At 45.2% G+C, this 20944-nt stretch overlaps 1 protein-coding gene across 1 annotated transcript in view; it reads right to left on the bottom strand.

Annotated features, from left to right (window-relative positions):
• The window catches only part of MEX3C (mex-3 RNA binding family member C), a 30366-nt gene extending 11177 nt beyond the window's left edge, over positions 1-19189 (bottom strand). The window contains exon 1 of the mRNA XM_079994776.1: positions 17685-19189. Within this exon, the coding sequence (XP_079850902.1) occupies positions 17685-19149 (1465 nt within the window). The 5' untranslated portion in view covers positions 19150-19189. The remainder of the gene's footprint in view (positions 1-17684) is intronic.
• Between the last annotated feature and the right edge of the window lie 1755 nt (positions 19190-20944).

The following is a 20944-nucleotide window of genomic DNA, read 5'->3' as shown; positions in this document are numbered from 1 at the left end:
AAGCTCCCACATTTTGGAATACAGATCCCAAAAACCTGTCTCCTTGCATTTCTGCACTTCAGCAAAATGTGATGCGCTATCAGGCTTATTGTATGCCAATAAACTGACAGACAACAGTCTCAAAAAGGAAAAGCAGGGCACTCTCTCTCTCTCTCTGTGTATATACATACACCCCCCACCCACCAGTCTGTTGTATCATTGCAGCCTTCCCTCCTTTGCCTGTTTTACATGTGTTTTTACCATTCTCTCTTTCCAACAGCAAAGGGTGAACCAAAGTGACAATTATTTGATTGCAAGATGCACACAACCACATGGGGAGCCGGTTGTCTGCACCGCATAGCCACATGCAAAGGCACCCCATATTCCTCCACATTTATGATTGGTAACAGGTATCAGGGTGCAAAAGTCTCCCCACAAAATTAAACTTTGCAGGTAGTCAGCACACTGCAAATGCTACAGATATTCCACCAATCCTGCTCCAAGAGTGGAGTCTGGACCCTTTCCTGTGATGAGAAAAGCAACACCAACCAAACATAGTTAGTTGCTTGGCTCTGCTAGTTTTACAGTGCAAGTTATGTTATATGACGACAAAACTGTCTGTTCACTGGCAACTTTGAGTAGCCTAAGGAGAGAGAAAAACAATACCCAAGGGAACTCTGGCAGTTACCCCCAAATATTGATGCACATAACAAGCCTGCGCTAGTCTCTGCGAGGCATGTCTGTTAATTACTATTAGCATTTCCATGTTGAAATGCATAACTTTATAGAGGGAAACAGCACATATGGAAATACTGCCGAGGTAAACTAGAAGAATATATGCACATTTCTTAAGTAACTAACAATCCCTGATAGCTCCCTCTCACTCTCACTCAAGGTAGACTGCTGAAGACAAAGTACTTGCCTCCAAATCAGGTCAGTTTGGAAGAAACACTACAATAAAGCACACCGAAAGATACATCTTTGTGGCGGAAATGCATAGCAATTAAAACATCGGATCTTGAGATATATTAGCAGAATTCCACTCATGTGGCAGGGCTTTCCAGGCACATATCTGCACTGCAATCCCAAGGATCCCTGGAAAGCCACTTCTGAAGGGTGAGGGACTCTCTGGAATGGCATGTGACTGGGTATGGGGGACTATAGCAGGGTAGGGTAACAAGAGATAAATTGGCAGGCGACTGCCTTGCGTAAGTGCTTTTCTGCTTGTGCAAGACGTCTCTGGTTCCAAGCTCTTGTAAATAAAATGTGATTGCCATATAAGTTGGCAGGTGGAACATATACCTGTAAGCACAAGGGCCCAGGTTCGGTCCACGGCACCTTCAGCTAAAGGAAGCTAGGTAGCATAGTGTTGAGAAGCCTGCTGCCTAAGGGCTGGAGAACTAAGTCCATTTCAAGAGATGATACTAAGCTAGGTGGACCAGTTCCTTCTATCTTGTTTTAGAAGGTTGATTTTACAAAAACAACACCTGTGAATTTGCTTGCCACCCTAGGCACCTTTGGGAGGAAGGGTGGGATAATAAATTCATTAAATAATAACCCTATGCCCAAAAGGGAACTTTCACTATTTTGTACTGATTCAAAGGCCAGAAGCCAGGTTATACTAGCTCAACTAGTCTTACAGTGAGTATATTTTAATCCAAGGAGCAATTAATTCATCAACTTTAATTACACAAAACAAGGTGGAGCACTTGTTCAATGACACCTGTTAACTAGCCTCCAAAACTTCAACTTAAACTGGTGGGGATGGGGAGAAAGAACCATGCAATTATATAGTATAGCTTATGTACAAAGACTGATCTGGGCATTATGGTTTATTCATGTTTAGCAGCTTAAAAGTCACAGCTACAGAAATGGTAGGGGTGAATTCATTTATTTAAGAAAATGGACACAACCGCCTGATTGTAAAAAACCTCAACCTTAAACATAGTTAACTAGTATGTGGAGCACATTATCATATCCTCCTTACCTCATCCACCCACTGCCAGGAGAGATAAAAACTGATTACTTTTAAAGTTTTATTTTAATGAAAATTGCCAGATTGTAAAAGCTTCAAGTATAACCAGTTTCTGGTAAAACTGGTAAAACTGGTAAAAATGAAATCTGAACGTAATGCAAACATTTACGGTGGAATTTAATGTGATACTACAAGTGTTTTCGTTTACATAAGCTTATCAGCCTTGCCAGATAGTATCCCCCCCCCCCCCCACTATGCTGGGGATTCTCCTACACACACACCCCGAGCCAATTTCAGGGTGAACAGGGAGTAGAAGGGAGGGAGCCCAGGTGCACAGGGTTTCTGTTGAGGGCGTTTGTAAGGTGAATCCTGCCCATTACAGTCATATCTTGGTTGACGAACGCCTTGCGAGTCGAACCTTTTAGGTCCCGAACACAGCAAACCCGGAAGTGAGTGTTCCAGTTTGCGAACGTTCTGTGGAACCCGAACGTCTGACGCTGCTTCCACAGCTTCCAATTGGCTGCAGGAGCTTCCTGCAGCCAATCGGAATCTGCGCCTTGGTTTCCAAACGTTTTGGAAGTCGAACAGACTTCTGGAACGGATTCCATTCGACTTCCAAAGTACCACTGTATCTCTTAAAAACTGTATTTATGTCACTCTTGTGAGCTTTTGATGAAAGGCTACTGTTTGAAAAGCAATCACTGTGGGGAAAACATATTCAGTAATCATCATTTCAGCACAACAGTCCATGTGCTCATATTATGGTTTGATCTCTATGGCAGCAGAATCTTGTTGATACCATTCTGAATCTCACTAGGATCATACACCAAGTACTTATGATGATCATATACTCCTTTTTTATGCCCAACTACCCAGGAACTGCAATGTATTAAAGTTCTGAAATAATTTCTATAAACTACATAAACAAAATGAATAGTCTATTTCCACTACACAGAAAACACTGCTTTGTTCTAACTACAATTCATTGCTTCTGAAAAGATATTACTGATTGTTACAGTCCAGTCTTATGAACACTATACAGTGGTACCTCTAGCTGTGAACAGGATCCGTTCTGGAGCCCCGTTCGCATCCTGAGTAGAACGTAAGACGCGACTGCGTGTCATGCTGCTTACGCGCATGACATAAAAAAACAAAAAAGAAAACGCTCAACCTGAAGCACATTTAACCTGAGGTATGACTGTACTAGTGGGATGCAAATACTTACCAAATGACATTGGGAAAGAGGGTCCCTAGTGGGGGTGGCCCCAAACCAGGTACTTTGGGCAGTGCTGCCTGTTTCCCACTATGTGGACTAACTTTGATGTCTCATGTGATCACCAGATGCATGGAACTGTTTCATACAGCCATCAATTCTTTCTATTAGCTGCGTTGTCATTTGTGTATGGGTATAAGATTCGAATCAAACTTGTTCTGAGCCAGTCCAAGGATAACTCACCCATTTGTACTTGCCTATAAGTAGATATTATTTCACAGTATAAAAAACACAGTGCTATCTTGCTTTTTACAGCTGCAAGCAGGAGCACAGTGGAGCACTGAAATCCCTCCTCATGTGGAAACTACACAGATATGAAAAAAGCTGTGAAAATGCTTTTTTAAAACATGTTTGGAAAAATATATTGAATTTGCCATAACTTGCCATCGCCATCTAGTGTCACATTTGTATGTTGTATTTTAAAACACGTTTAAAACATTTTATTTGCAGCTGTATAGCTGAGTCCTCAGTAACACATAATTCGTGAGTACTGATGCGTTTTTGAAGCACTACCTTAGCACTGATTTTAAACAAATTTATTTAAAGAGATGCGGCAATAAGCCTGAAATACTAATGTATCACGAATGGGAAAAACTATTCTAAAAGCCAGAATTCACCAAGCCTCTAGATTTCCACTACCAAGACTTTTCAGTGGCTGACACAAATCTGTTCACCTTCAAAAGGTAACCATAACATTGAAATAAGACAGTTGCAGGGGGTCCCAGAGGAAATGTTGCAGAACTTCCTAAGAACTGAAAGGGAACTGCAAGTTACTGAAATTTTATTTAGAATTCCCCAGTAAGAATGATAATGGAGAAAAAAATAACATGCCATATCAATATATAACACGCTGAATTACATTTGGAGTTCACAACTGTATGTTAAGCGAGACTATCTGCACTGGAGGAAGTGTCTCAGCATTTATTTTCTTTTTTTAAGCCCAAATGAGCTTCATAACTTGCCCTCAGATAACAGTCACAATCACTCTGCATGGAAAGGGCACCGACTGCCATTAGTCACAAAGGTTATGGAACAGAGAGAAGAGTTATAAACAAAACCTCCATGGCTGTGATCAGATCACTTGGCCTTGGCCTCTTAGGAGGACTCTGGGAACTCAGCTTTCATTAAAATAAGCCTAACAAAAACATACACAGAGAAGTGCTTCGAGCCCTCACAGCTGTCAAGCAAAACTAAAATCACATGCAGACAGTGCCTGCCAAAAGACTGAAACCAGAGAGGATGTGAGCAGGAAGCATGGGCAGAACTTCCTTAATCATCAGAATTCCCTAACCCACAACACAGCCTCTAGCCCGGCTTCTTGTCCCAGAATCTACAGCCTTGAGCAATCCCTCCTCTATGTTTGCAGGACTAACAAGAGTTTTGCTATAGCTCTCAAACCCCATCACTATTAAGGTGACTATTATGTGTCTTTATGATCATTCTTGGAAAAATACGTTTTAATTTTGACAAATCTGCATACCCCTTTCTCTCAGAGAGCTCAGATTACCTGTAGAGTAGGTTATGCCCAGGGTTACCTTGTGAGAGTCACAGCTGGATGGTGATTTGAACACCCACCTCCCTGAGTCAGATTTACATGTTCTATTACACCAAACAAAGCACCTAAGTCCCATATCCCTTTCAAAAGCGCCAGATTGGACAAATACACATAAAGTTTCAAGGGCTCTGCAGCCTCACACTCCTGGAGTCTTGTATGTCTGCATTTCAATGCTTGTTTATTTATTTTAGCAAGTAAAATAAAGCACCATGAAAAGGAGGGGGTCCACTGTATCACTGCTTCTCAAATGTTTTAACTAACACCATGCACATATATGGTAAAGGGTTAAGAAATGGGTCCCCCAAATGCATGTTTGAGTTAAAAGTGGGTGCTGGGTCTGAAAAGATCGGAAATGTTTTACAAGTTGACTCTCATCTAGGGGAATGCATGAAGATATTTAAGTATGCAATATGGGACTCTCCCCCTAACTTCTCTGACTTTGGAGTTCATGTCTGGAAATGCACTCCAATATTTTATTATTACTCAAAGTGATTTCTTATCCTCCGAATGAGGAGTTCCCCATGTCCACAAAGATAAAGAAATTCATTTTTATTTGTGGCAGGGTCAGAGATTAGCTGCTTTGCATGTTGAAAGTCCCTGGTTCAATCTCCGGCTAGAAGGGCTGGCAGAGACCCCAGCTGAAATCCTGGAAAGCTGCTGCCTTCCAGTGTAGACAATACTGAGCTAGATAAACTACTGAGCTAGATAAACTCAATACAAGACAACTTCCTATGTTCCTACTCATTCAGGAGTCAAATACCGACAGCTGCCTCTTGATGTTGGAACTCAAAAGGCATAATTTATATAAAATACAAACAGACAGACAGACATGACAGTATTTTCTTTAGCAGATTTAGAAGTTTGCCTCCTTTTTAATTTTTGACCTCTGTTCTGGAGATTCAATAAACCAAAGGCTAGGTTTCTTTTCCCCCCTTCTGACCTCCCTATTCTTATTGCAAGGAGGTTTGGAGTTGTGCAGCCTCCAAGAAAGCTTCGATTGGGGACTGCCTGGCCCTCCTCTTTGGAAATGGTACTACAAGTTTCTGTGATGTCATCACATGCAGCAGGTGAGACCAGCCACCAAATTTGGGCTGGAGACAAAGCAAGCCAACCAGCAGCGGTCACCAACCTATTCTCAAGGTGGTCATTGAAACTTGTTCCTGGCCTGAATTCTCTGCTTGCTGTGCAGTGTGCCTAACACTGTCCATTTTGGGCAGCAAATCATTCTGGATGACTCTGTGCCTCATAACACAGAGCAAAGCTTGTAGTGAATGGAGCTGTGAGATACTTACTGCAGCCCTGCCAACAGTGGCTTCAGTACTGACGGTGCTGAATGTAAGGCTATAAATTCGCAAGCAGCTGAAGAAATGGAATGTGCACACATAATGCCCACCCACTGAAATCACACGAAGGCCAAAAAAAGAAAAAAAGACCTAAAATATCTAACACGTTCCAGTTTCGGACTCTGGGAACTCTGGAAGTTACAGTGGAAGTTACAAGAATATGCCACTAGCATATTTCAATATATACTAATTCTGGATGGAAAACATCTGTCATCAAGATGCATAATTACCTTGCTTGGTTAGGTTACCACATTTCTGTTAAGTTAGCACTCTTCAGTAACTCTCTCAAGAACTGTAATCTTAATGTCCATCTGGCCCTGTTTTCAGAAAGCTCACAAATCTTTCACCATTGTAAAGTTTCCTTTACAAAATAAATCACTCCATCTGCAACTACTCTACCCCAATTATTAATGCTCTGGAATTCAGCTTCTTGCAGTGCAAATTTCACAGGAGTCATCATAAGAATTTAAGAGGTACCCTACTGTATCATATTAAGACCCAGAAACTTGTTTCCAACAATGGCCAACCAGATGCCTCCAGGAAGCTCACAAGCTGAAGAGGAAGACAGCAGCCCTTCTCAGCATCTGATACACTGCCTTTGAATCCAGAGGTTCCATATAACTGTAATGGCTAATACCTGTTGATAGAGACCTATCCTCTATGAATTTGATTTGATTTATCCTCCATCCCAAATGTGGAGTGTACAAAAGACTGTCTGAAGAAATTGCAAACTTAAATGGCAATTTCCAGCTAAATAAATCAGCTTTATTGTATTTTTTGTTTTGCTTTCATAAAGCACAGAGGTCCTCCCATATTACCTCTATTGAAATTTCAAGTACCTTTTAAACCTAACACTTTTCAGTCAGCAAAGAACAAACAAGGTAACAATGGGTAAAAATGAGCAGCCTAGTTAGCAGGGGAGCCATTTACTGTTCTTAAAACCTTTGGAGCTTTCCCCCCCTTGTTAACCATCATTTAACTAAATCCATTTTTCATAAAATTACTATTTATGTCAAATGAGAACTTTAATAACATGTAATGTACCTTCAATTTATTACCTTTCTATAGCTTGTAGAAGCTATACTTGTCCTCAAAGAAGTGTCAAATTGTGTTGGGAGAAACAACTTACATTGGCCTAGTTTGCACACAACATAAACTATGTACAGTACAGTCATACCTTGGGTTACAGATGCTTCGGGTTGAGCAATTTCGGGTTGCGCACCGCGCCGAACCTGGAAGTACCGGAATGGGTTACTTCCAGGTTTCGGCGCTTGCGCAGAAGCACTAAATGGCACTGTGTGCATGCGCAGAAGTGCCGAATCACGTCCCGTGCGTGCGCAGATGTGGCGCTGCGGGTTGCGAATGTGCTTCCTGCACGGATCACATTCGCAACCCGAGCGTCTACTGTAATGTAAATAAAACACAAAAGAGCTTTTGCTCCTCCCCTGCTTGTGACTTTGCCACACTGGAGAGGAAATGAGTCTGAGTCTGATTTTTAGATGACTATCATATCTCCTCTCATCAAGGCTACCCTATTTCCTCAACCATTCCTCCCAAGGCTTGGATTTCAGACCCTTGATCACCTTGGTTGCCCTCTTCTGCATAAATTCCAGCTTGTCAATATTCTTCTTAAACTGCAGTGCCCAGAACTGGACACAGTACTCCAGGTGTGATCTGATCAAGGCAGAACAGACTGGTACTACTGAATTCCCTTGAATGGGACACTGTACATCTGTTGATGCCTCCTAGAATAGCATTAGCTTTTCAAGGTTTCAGAAAGAGACAGAGTTAAATGTGGTGAAAAAAGTAAAATATCTAGGGGTGAACATAACAGCAAAAAATCTGAGTCTATTTAAGGATAGTTATGAAAAGTGTTGGTCAGAAATTAAGAGGGACTTAGAAAGTTGGTCAAGATTGAAACTTTCCTTGTTGGGCCGAATTGCTGCTATAAAAATGAATGTATTGCCAAGGATGCTGTTTCTTTTTCAGACTTTACAGATTGTGGACAAAATGGAGTGTTTTGGGAGGTGGCAAAGAGATATCTCTAAATTTGTCTGGCAGGGCAAAAAGCCCAGAATTAAGTTTAAAATACTAACTGATGCTAAAGAAAGAGGGGGGTTTGCCCTGCCAGACTTAAGGTTGTACTATGAATCAGCAGCTTTCTGCTGGCTGAAAGATTGGCTGCTTCTTGAAAATGCTGATGTCTTAGATTTGGAAGGATTCAACAATGCTTTTGGTTGGCATGCATATTTGTGGTATGACAAGGTTAAGATTCATAAGAATTTCAAGAACCATATTGTCAGGAAAGCAGTGTTTAATGTCTGGACAAAATATAAAGACTTATTAGAAAACAAGACCCCGAGGTGGTTATCACCTATGGAAGCTAAAGCAGTGAAAAGACCCAATATGGAGGTCAAATGGCCAAAGTATTGGGAAATATTAGAAAGAGATGGAGATAATTGGAGATTGCAGAGTATGGAGAAACTAAAAGATAAAGTGCGAGATTGGTTACATTACGCTCAGATTAAAGAGGCTTTTAAATTGGATAAAAAGTTAGGATTCCAGGTGGAAAAATCGAAATTGGAAACAGAACTGTTAGAACCTAAGACTAAATTACTTTCAAGAATGTATAACTTGCTGCTGAGGTGAAATACAAAGGATGAAATGGTTAAATCAGCTATGATAAAGTGGGCACAGGACATTGGGTATAATATCATGTTTGCTGACTGGGAAAAGTTATGGACCACCGGTACGAAGTTTACGGCATGTAATGCCTTGAAAGAAAATATTATGAAAATGATATATAGGTGGTACATGACCCCAGTCAAGCTGGCAAAAATATATCATTTGTCCGATAATAAATGTTGGAAATGTAAGGAAACTGAAGGAACGTTCTTTCACCTCTGGTGGACTTGCCCTAAGGTGAAGGCCTTCTGGGAAATGATATATAACGAGTTGAAAAAGGTATTTAAGTATACCTTTCCCAAGAAACCAGAGGCCTTCCTTCTGGGCATTGTGGGCCAGAGGGTGTTAAAGAATGATCGAACATTATTTATGTATGCAACAACAGCAGCAAGGATACTCGTCGCTAAATATTGGAAAACTCAAGATTTGCCCACGCTGGAAGAATGGCAGATGCAGCTGATGGACTATATGGAGCTTGCAGAAATGACCGGCAGAATCCGAGACCTGGGAGAGGAAGCCGTGGAAGAGGATTGGAAGAAATTTAAGGACTATCTACAAAAACATTGTAAATTATATGAGTGCTAAGAAGGATGAGAGATTTGAAACTAACAGGGCCCATTAAGTTAGTTGATAGTACTATGAGAATGAGTGAATTTTATGAGAAAAATAAATTTTGAATAAACATTGTGTTTAAAATTAGATACTTAAGATCTAGATAAAAATTTTCAAAATTAGGGACAAAACATTGGAAATGTGTTTAATAAGAATTGAAATAAGGTGATAAGTTGCTGGCTAAAGCATTATAAATTTGGAACGCAGGAGTGTGAGATGTGAGGAACTCCAAAGGATGAAGAAAAGATGGGTACTGTAAGATGTTAAACTATATGCTTGTTCTTCTTTCTTATGTTTACTTTCTGTTTATTCTGTCTTTTCTCTATTGTATTAACAAAATTCTTAATAAAAATTATTATAAAAAAATAGAATAGCATTAGCTTTTCTTTCTTTTTTGCTGCTGCATCACACTGCCAAGCTAAGTGTCCCCCATCTTATATGTGTGCAGCTGTTTTTTCCTGCCTAAGTGCAGAACCTTACATTTGTCCCTATTGAAATTCATATTATTAGTGTGGGTCCTGTTCACCAATCCATTAAGGACAGAGTGAATCCTGTCTTCCGTGGCATTAACTATCCCTCCCATCTGCAAATTTGGTGACCATCACCTCAGTTTCTTCATCCAAGTAGTTAATAAAGATGCTGAACAACAATGGGCCTAGGACAGAACTCTGTGGCACATCACTTGTCACTTTTTTCCAGGATGATGAGGAACCGTTAGTGAGTACTCTTTATGTATGGTCAGACACCCAGCTACAAACCTACCTAAGACTTACATCACCCAACCCACATTTTACCAGCTTCACTGCAAGAATATTATGGAGCTGATTGTACAAAATGGGACCAATAGCCCTTTGCCCATCCATAGCAAAGGGGATGGAGCTCTACCTGCTTTGGTAATACAGGCTCTGACTTTACATGGTGTGTACAATTGTACTGTACAATGTAAGCAAGGATTCTAACAAAATGTCCTTCTGAACAGGTATCTATTTTTCAACATTCCTCAAAATGTTTTATGACAACCACATCTTTAAGTGGAACAAGCCATTCACTATACAATGGTCATAACTCCCCCCCCCAAAAAAAAACTATGGGGGGGGGTTTGTTACCTGAGGTTATATTAGCCTGGATTAACTATGCCTCTTATGGCAACTTTGTCACTGAGCGTGCCTGGCAAAGCAGGAATCATGTGACTAAGGAAAATCCATTTAGCCCCATCCATTTTTTTTGCCTCTGGATAAAACACAGTTCTTTTGTCCCACCCACTTGGCCTTTGGAAGGCTGGAGAAATAACCTGGGCAACTGTTTTAGGTACTTTCAGAAATGTTAAATTCTACCATGGTGGCATCGAATGCTGAGCTGGCCGGGTGTAGTCTTGAATGCAAAACCACTCAGACATCTCAACTGGCCAACTTTTGCTTTCTAGGTTCAAATAGCACAATATAATTTTGAGAACTGTTTAATATGTACAGATGCACTAATGTTTGTTTATTCCTCTCTTCACTTATGCATCTTTACAGAAAATATTTTTTTAAACAGGAATTTCTTTGTGGAGTCACAAATCTATTTATGACATGTTCTTTGCTATGCTGACTCTGTAGTGGCATCAGAAACTAAATAGCAGGAACATGTAGTATGAAAAGTAACTGCAATAAACAACAATAGCCTTTGGTGGTGGTGGTGGTGAAACAGAACAGGACTCAATTCTTATGCAAATAACACTTTCTGAATCTGGTTTGAAGGAACTGAATCCCTGATAAAGTACTTCTGGGGAAGAGCTACTTGTTCAACATTGAGGAGCATATCAGAAGCATATACCACACTTGAGGATTGTATCTTGCAACATTTAATTGCGGGTAGTTAACATAACTTGCATACCAACCTTTATGACAGATGCCAAGCAACAGATCCTATAGTGTGCTTGTTTTGCAGTAGCTCACGCCTCACTGTGAAAAGGTGGTTCAACCACTTATTATGAACTGAGAACGGAGATTGGGGAAACAATGTATTTAGATTGGCTGCTACTTCTTTCCTTACTTCTTGGTAGAATCAACAAACTAGTACAATCCAGGCTGCAGAAGATATTACTTGACAGCTACTGGACTAGCAAAGCAATCCTATGCAGGAATTTATTTCTAGGTAGACAACTCTTAAGTTCAATGGGACTTACACCCAAAGTAAATTGTGCATAGGATTCTAGCCTCCAGAGAAATACTAATGAGGCAGATAATCCAACCTATCTTCTGTGCAAATTTAACTACATTGTAACTTCTCTTGTGTGTATGGTGTATATAGGTGGAACCGTAAACCTTCATTTTCTGCTCTTCCATTGATGCCTATGGGATGAATTTTAGTTACACTTGTATTTTGGTAGTGTATATTACACCAAACAGGTGGGCAGGATCAGTGAATGAAGTCAGGATGCAGTGTCGTTTTATTCCTCTCCCCACCCCAGCACACTCATTTCCCACACTTGACACAACCCTTTTTGCCCTAATCTCTCTCTCTCTCCCTCCCCACCACTTTGATTTGTGCCAGTATGGCTTGAACACAGACAGTCTAAGCAAATGTGCCAAGTTATGTCGCCAGCTTAAGAAGAGCTCAGCCAGGGTAAAAAATATATCAGCTGGAATAGTGGGGATGTGTTGTATGTGGGAGTCATGATTGCACTGTAAATGGTCACACAATTTCTTAAATTCCCTAATGCCTGTGATTCTCTTAAAAGGAGTAACTGTGAACACTCCAACACATTTCTTCTGCTTTTGTTTGTATAAAAGGTCCACATTTAAAAATGCATTTTTCTTCTTTGAAAGTATGATTTCCTGCTTTTGTGCAATGTAGTAAGATCCTCAGGACAGCTATAAAGAAAGAATCTAGAGTAAACAGGGCATAAATTTGAGAGCAGAAGAGCCTTTTTGTCATAAACATGAAAATAAAAAGCAGGCACCGAAGAAACTTCAACCTACCGTATTTTTCGCCCCATAGGACGCACCAAGTTTTTTTGGGGGGAAATAAAGAATTTTTTTTTTATCCCCCCCCCCCCGGGGCGCTTGTGGGGCCGGCAGCGGGGAGAAGCGCTCTTCTCCCCGCCGCCTGCCTTCAGACCAGGTCCGGGGACAGCGGGAAGACGCGCTGTGCCTCCCAGCTGTCCCCGGAGCTTGCGGGGCTGGCAGCGGGGAGAAGCGCTCTTCTCCCCGCCACCCGCCTTCAGATCAGGTACGGGGACAACGGGAAGACGCGCTGTGCCTCCCCACTGTCCCCCGACCTTGTGGGGCTGGCGCTGGGGCTCTCCTGAAGCCTGGAGAGCGAGAGGGGTTGGTGCGCACCGACCCCTCTCGCTCTCCAGGCTTCAGCGAAAGCCTGCATTCGCCCCATAGGACGCACACACATTTCCCCTTCATTTTTGGAGGGGGGAAAGTGCGTCCTATAGGGCGAAAAATACGCTAAGTCACATAAGAAACGATGGGACAGCTATTTATTTAACATATAGTTTGTAATGGGTTTTTAAAAATTTTTATTACTTCAATAAAGCCTTTTAGGGAATTACACCTAACTCTGGGCATCAGAGTTTAAGAAATATATTGACAAACCAAGATAATTAAGGGCCTGCAAACCAAGCATTATAAGCAATGGTTGAGGGAGTTGGGCATGATTAGCCTGGAGAAGATAATACCAAGAGGTTATAGGATAGGATAAAGTAAAGGTAAAGATACCCCTGCGCTATAGGATAGGATAGCCATCTTCAAATATCTGAAGGGCTGTCACATGGAAGATGCCACAAGCTTGTTTTCTCCTGTTTCGGAGGGTAGAACCCAAACCAATGGATTCAAATAACAAGAAAGGAGATTCCAACAAAACATTAGGAAGAACCTTCTGATAATAAGAGCTGTTTGATGTCTACATTGGAAGGTGGTGCACTCTCCTCCTTCAGTGGTTGGGTGGCTATCTGTCAAAGATTCTTTAGCTGTGATTTCTGCATTGCAGAGGGCTGGACTAGATGACCCCTCGGATCCCTTCCAACTCTACAATTCTATGATCTGCCTCTGAGATTTAAAATAGACTTCCATGGCAGCTCTAATCTCTAAATAGTGTTCTCCTTTGCCAGTTACCAAGGTAATAAAATCCACAGGACTACATGCCCCCAAAAGCAGTCTATTACGTGGAGAGAAGCATAAGCACGCATGCTCTCTTCACTTAGTCTCTGATGACCCTAACCATGGGATGTCATGTTCAGATACTATCTAACTGCATAATTTCTTATGTGCGCAAGCTAAAAGTGTGTATTATTCATCAGCAGATTTTGTCAATAAACTGATTACAAGATTCGACTTACACATGTTGAATTTTATGCGCATAAGATAAGTGTTCCCTTCTGGATGCCCTCCAGATCTTTTTAGACTATAACTACCATTATTTCCCACCACTGGGTGGGGATGATGGGAGTTTCAGTCTAAAATACAGGTTGTGGAAGGATGATTTAGGACCGGGGTGGTCAACCCCCAAGAGACTGTGATCTATTCACAGAGTTAAAGACTGGCAGTGATCTGCCCCCTTTTTTGGGGTTCAGGTCAAGGTTGCTGAGCTTTTTTAGTGAGGACGAAAGCCCCATTTTTGGGGGAAGCCAGTGATTGTCTAGTGATCTACCACAGACGTCCAGTGATCTACCGGTAGATCACTATCTACCTGTTGCATGTGCCTGATTTAGGACATAAGTGGGAACAGGATTTGGCTGGCTGGTGGGCTTCTAACCTCCCACAGCCTTGTGGGCTAAGTTAGACAGGTGGACAGGGCTATCCACCTGTCAATCAGCTGGCATCACAATGACCAGTTTTTGCATAGCATGAGCATGGAAGCCTTAACCCTGTGCTCTGCAAGCTCCAACAATCAGCTGATTATTGAGCCTTCATGCACAGGACTATGCAAATCCCGCTGATCAGCTGACTGACGTCTTTGCAGCCCCACTATGCCTTTATCTGCCCATAACTGACAACATATGAAGTTAGGTGTATGGCAGGTGCGCATGGCTTGACCAAGCATAATTAAGCCTGTGGGCAGGAGGATCCCCACCACGAGTGCTGGATATATTTGAATTTTCCCACACGGACAGCTGAGGATGCTAGAGATGAAGGTCAGTGGGCCAGTCTCCTCTCCACATGATGGACACGGGTAGGAGGAAAGTATAGTCCAATTTGCCCTACCGAATAAGTATATCACATGAGTAATCTTTAAAAGGTTATCTAGCCTGAAGCAGAAAAGCTGTTGGTTCTGGAATGTTATTGTGACATGAAATGAAATACAGGGAAAGAGGATTGTTAGTATTTTCTAATTATGAGCAATAAGTACCGTTTATTAAATAATAAATGACTTTCAGCATCATAAACCATATGCAAATTAACCAAATTTAAAGTAGCTGATTAATCAGTTAAGAAGCACAATGATTGACTAAAAATACTTTTAAAACACAAGAGACAGCCAAACTTTTGAAGTGTTTATCAAATAACAAAAAAAAATCACATGCTATATAGTACTTTGGTTTAATGGAAATGCTTTTATCACTGACCACACCATCCACAAGGAAGTGATAACTTGATTTTATGACATCACAAGTCATGTCCTTATCAGACAAGCACAAACTGAGAAACAGGCTACTTGGTAGAAGCAACAGCAGAAAGCAGAAGCTGCAGGATTGGAGACATTGGCCAGGCAAACATGAAACAATACATCTATTCCCTCCTTAAATCTGCTTACTGTAAAACCCATTTCTTTTTATTTATGGCCTGATTCAGCACAAAGGGAAGCATGTCAAAGTAAAAGTCCCAGTAGCATAACTTTGCTCATCTGAGTCAGTCCCTAACAGGTCAGTTGACTGCTAACAGAGGTAGTTAAAAGCCTGGTGGCAGCATCTGGCCTGAGGTTAATAGGTTTCATATTCAGTTATAATGAGAGGTAAAGTTTTTGAAAAACAACAAAATCAAGGTTTTTTGGGGAAAGGATAGGCACTTAAAATTTATAGCAGCAAACGATGCCTATCCTTGTATCTGCAAAGCCAGCTATGTCTGCTTCAGCTTTTTATTTATTTCTTCACAGGTCACACCAGCCTGGAGCTTTTGTTGTGTCCTTGAATACGCCTTCCCACCAACTTCAGGTTACTGTGCTCCCAGACAAAAAAGGACAGATGGGGGATAACTCTGAAGAGGAGGAGGGGTGACAGGAAAGCACCTGACAATTAACTGACAGAGAATGGGAAAGGATGAGTGGCATTAATTCAACTAGTTTGTTTTTGTGCTTTTATGAAACTTGGAATACAGTACTCTACACTGTAGATGGGAGAGGAGGGGGACAAGGAAAGCACAAGTTGCGGAAAAAGTGGCTGCGCCTCATCTTTATTTGCATGTTGCTTTACAAAGGGGCCCTGCTAGTTATCTTCTAACCCACCCCTCTGCACCAGCTTGGATTAGGCCAACCCTTCAACTATAAATTATTATATCCCAGTAGATCTGTTGCCAGAGTTCTCCCTTCCCACACTTATATTACCACTGACAGCGTTACAGACCACCTACAGCAACAAAACAGCATCTTCCCAAGTGTATCCCTGCAGATAGCAAATCACCACATAGCATGCAGTTAAGATATATCAAATCCTTCATTGAAAGAGCTCTCAGAACCATACAACTGAAGTAGCCCTTTATTGTGGTAGGAGTCCTATAAGGTGCTTGTGTATATTAGCAATGGCCTCACACCACATTACATGTCTATCTTTCCAAGGAAAATGGGACCTATTCTCACAATGAAGACTGAGCAGGTGACAAGCGCATCATTAAGTGAGCTACATGACCAAGTTGGGGGCTGAACTCTGGTCTCCCTAGTACTCTTAACATCACACCAGCTTTCTACCAGGAAGTCATCTCAATATTCATGCCTCTTGTCAGCCCCAGGCATTGAATTCATCACCTATCCCAACTCAATTCTTTCCTAACCTCCCCCTGGCCTGAAGGGTGGAGATTGTACCACACCCCAGGCAATCTTTTCCACTGCTAAGTTATGCTTACATAGAAAGTTTTTCCTAACATCAGGCTTCGATATCATCCATTCCAAACTCTGCAACAATAAGACTTTGTGCACAGTTCTACCTATGATAAATGTTCTATTTGTCTTCTCCAAAATAATGCTTCCTGAAAGATCTCTGATCTTTCTCTACGATCAATATACAGTATTCCCATCCCCACTCAATGGAAGCAAACATTCTTTCTAAGTGTCTGTTCTTCATTAAAAAAACAAACCCCACAGGCCCTACTCAGTTCTACCACCCATACAACTAAGTTGTTACTGTCTGTGAAAACTTAAGTCACCCAAATCTGCTCTTGCTTTCTGTGGAACATGCCCAGGCCTGTCCAAAGGCCTCCTACATTTAGTTTTAAAATACCTTGGACCTTTCCTTCCCAATCCAGCTCAAAACTCTTGCGCAGCTTCCCTTTCTCTACAGGTCACAGGAACACCAGAAAGCACCCCACATTTCGGAACGCCACTTCCTCACCCACCTGTTGGTATTACCCACCACCAAGGTAACCCATTTAGCAACCCTGTAACCATGCAGGGCACCTACCAATCCCAACCCCCAAGTCCCAAAACCAAGAGGTCTTCCCAACTTCCAACACATGTCAATCCTGCACATAGCTGTCAACTTTTCCCTTTTTAAAAGGGAAATTCCCTTATTCTGAATAGGATTCCTCGCAAGAAAAGGGAAAAGTTGACAGCTATGATCCTGCATCGCCTGAGGTCGCACCCCTCCAAACCCCTTATCCTCCAGACAATTTCCTCCTCCTCCCCTTTACCCCCCACCTGGCATCCTGGCAATCCCAATGTTCAGACCAGATTTCCTCCTGCTCCGAATGCCCGGGGGGTCTCCTGACCCACCCCGGAAACTCGGACTTCGCTCCAAGTCACCCCGCGTGCATCCCATTCCATCGGACCCAGCCCTTCCCAGTATCCCATTGCACTTACCCTTGGCTTCCCTGCCCTCGTGCAAATTTCGTGTGCCATGCTACCCGCCCGCCCCCCTCGTGCTTCCCATGCACAGGAGAACAGGGCAGCCTCCAACAATGGCAATAATAATAATAATTAGGGAGGCCTCGCCCGAACCCAGTTTATCCAGATCCCGCCCCCCCCCCCCACGCACCAGCCTCTCCCCTTCCTTCCCCGGCGCTCACCTAATTTCGGGGCCCCGATCCCCGATCTACTCAGCCTCGCCACCCCCAAAGCACTCACCCTGCCGCCCCACAATCTCGGCCACATGCTCGGAGCTGGGCACCGGCACGCACTCGGTGGTGTTGACGCTCTTCCTCCTCAGCAGCGCCGCCTGCTCGCCGTTCAAGGCCGGCACCGGAGGGATCCCGGCCGCCGCCGCCGCCGCCACACCTCCTCCGGGCGGCCCGTAGCCCTGCGAGAGCATCGCCGCCATCACGCCGCCGTGGTGGGCATCGTCGCCGGGCCCGTACAGCGCCCCGCCGAGCGCCGCCTCCTGGGCCTCGAAGGCCGAGCCGGCGGAGAGGGGCGGCGGCAGCATGACCGAGCCCAGCCCGGGGGGCAAGGCCGGCGGCGGCGGCGGAGGCGGCGGCAGCAGCAGGAGGGAGGCCGCCGGGACGCCGCCACCGCCGCCGCCGGGCTCCAGCAGCAAGTCCTCTCCGCCGCCGCCGCCTCCTCCTCGGTCGTCGTCGTCCTCGTCAGGCGGCTCCTCCAAGTCCAGCTCCAGGTCGCCGCCCTCGGGGGCCGCCGCCGCCGCCTCCTCCTCCTCCTCGCCGCCCTCCTCTTCCTCCTCCGGGCGCTCCAGCGACGGAACGGGCGCCGCCTCGCCCAGGCCCAGGCCGGCCAGGCGTTCCCTCAGCAGCAGCGGCGGCGGCGGCGGCGGCGGCAGCAGCGGGTGATGGTGGTGATAGTGGAGCAGCAGGCCCGGCGGTGGCCTAGGCGGCAGCAGCAGCCCCACCAGCTCGGGCGGCTCCTCCTGAGGCGACGGCGAGGCGCTGCCGCTCGGCATGGCCTCGGCAGCAGCAGCGGGCGGAGAAGAAGGAAGAGGAGGAAGGGGCGACGCGCTGGGGCTACTGGGCCCTGCTGGGCGACATGCTGCTGCTGCCGGCTCTCCCGCGGCGGCGGCGGCCTCCTCCTCCTCCTCCTCTTCCTCCTCCTCTTCTTCTTCTTCCTCCTCCGCCTCTTGCGGGGCTTGAGGCGAGGCGCTGGCAGCAGGAGCGGCGGCGGCGGCGATGGCGACGACGGTGGTGCCGCCGCCACGGCCGCCGCTCGGCTCAGCGCTTCTTTTGTTCCATGGCGGCTTCCCCCCGCCGGCTCCTCCAGCAGCAGCAGCGGCGGCGGCGGCGGCCGCAGGCGGCGGCGGCGGCCCAGGCAGCTCCAGCCCCGCCCCGCGCCGCTCCCCCAGCCGGGCGATTGGGTGGTGGCAGCAGCAGCGGCGGCTCAGCAACCGCAGCAGCAGCCGGCGCTTGGGCAGGGCCCCGGGAAGGCGGTGGTTGCTGCTGCTGCCGCGGCCGCAGGAGGAGGAGGAGGCGGCGGCGGAGGTGGAGGGCGGGAAAGCGGCTGCTCCGGCCGCGCCTGGACGGGGAAAGGGGCGCGGGGCGAGAAGAAGCGGTGGCGGCGGCGGCGTTTGCGGAGAGGGCGGCGGCTGCGGCGGCGCCTCCTGCTGCTGCTCTTCTCCCTCCTGCCCTCTGGTCTCCTCAGACACCATCCACGCGCCCGCCCGCCCTCGCTCGCTCGCCTCGGGCCCAATCTCGCCGCCAGGCCCCGCAGGATTGTTGGGTCGGCCGGGCGGGTATTGTGACGGGGGCGGGAGGGAGGCTGAGGCGGCGGCGGCGGCGCCGGCCGGGTGAGCCGAGGCCTTGCCCTGCTTGCCCTCCGCGGCCTGGCCTGGCCCAACCCCTCACTCACCCCGGCCTTCGGTCAGCTTCCCGCTTCCCCGCCTCATCCCGCGTGGGAAGAGGAACGGAGGGAAGAGGGAGAAAGGCAGAGGCGCCTGAGGGAGGGAAGGTTGAAGGGCAGGAGCTGCGGGGAGGCAAGGGAGGAGCAGGAGACAAAGGATGGGCACCCGTTCAAAGATTATATGCCATTTTTAAATAATAATAATAATAATAATAATAATAATAAATTCGACGGGTTCACACACAAAACACACCGCAAGCGTGCCTCTGAACATGCACAGAATGCACGCACCTACGCGCACACAACTTTTTAATTCATTTATTTTTTGCAAGTCTCGCTCCCAGCACATTTGGGGCCCAGGCTTCTCCAGATCAAAGGCATGGCTTCCACCCAGGAAAGCCTGAGCCTCCTTTTTAATAAATGGCAGGGTGGCACCAGCCCTGACAAAAGAGAGAGAGAGTGGGGGGAACTTGTCCAGTTCCTTCCAGAACAAGCTTCTGCTGAAAATCTGCAAAAGCGCATGTGAATTTCTTTCTCCAAAAGAAAAGGTGTTTTTTTTGGTTTACAGTGCTTCCTGGAGAATTGCCTGGAAAAGGTTTCTTGGGTGAGTAGGCCACCTTAGGGCTAAGTTACCCCTTGTCAATTTTCCGCTGCTCACCATCAGGTTTCTTAAAAGCGGCAGAAAGGAGAAATATCTTCTGTCTTTATTTAATTTGTAAACCATCCTCTGAAGATCCCAGGGTGGTTCACAACTTAAAAATTAAAAACCAGAACACAAAATACATAATAGAACCAAACCAGTAACACCCCCCCACCACCATGTAAAAAGGCCATAGAATGTTTAATCAGTTCAAGGCCTGTTTATGTTATGATATATAACGAAAGCGCCAGGCGAGCCGCCCTGGGGAGAACATTCCACAAGTGGGGAGCCACTGCAGAAATGAGGCACACAAGAAGGTCCTCGGGATGATCGTAGGATCCATTCATATGGGGAGAGGCAATCTTGAGCCATTTAAGGCTTTATACGCCAAAACCAGCACTTGGAATTGGGCCTGGAAACTTAACTGGTACTGGCAGCTGGTGTAGTCAGGCCAGGATTGTTGTAATATGCTCAAACTAGCGAAAACAAAAGGAAAACTAAGAGGCCAAATGATGTGGATTCCTAACACAACAATTGTTAGGGGTGCAACCTGGCCACCAATTTCTGCAGCAGCTGAAGTTTCGAAACCACCTTCAGAGGCAGCCCCATGTATAACACACTGCAGTAATCTAACCTATAGGTTATCAGAGCGTGGGTGACAGAAGTTAGGCTATCCCTGTCCAGATATAGGCGCTACATATCTGCACCTTCAGAGGGAGTGTAACCCCATCAAGAGCAGGCAACATCCCATCTACCTGATCTAGGGAACGGTCCACTAGGGTTGCCACCTGTCCTTTATAATACAGGATTGTCCTGTATTTCAGTGGAAAATGCTTATGTCCTGCATTGATACACTTTTGTCATGTATTACAGGTCATCTCTGCCCCTGTGTGTGTGTGTGTGTTTGTATGTGTGTGCGCATGCCAAGTTAGGGATCCTCCAAATGCATGTTTGAAAGAGTGTG

The sequence above is a fragment of the Podarcis cretensis genome (genome assembly GCF_951804945.1).
Source record: "Podarcis cretensis genome assembly, chromosome: 11".
Classification (NCBI taxonomy): domain Eukaryota; kingdom Metazoa; phylum Chordata; class Lepidosauria; order Squamata; family Lacertidae; genus Podarcis; species Podarcis cretensis.
Note: the sequence above shows the minus strand (reverse complement) of the source record. Positions and strands in the feature narration are given on the sequence as shown.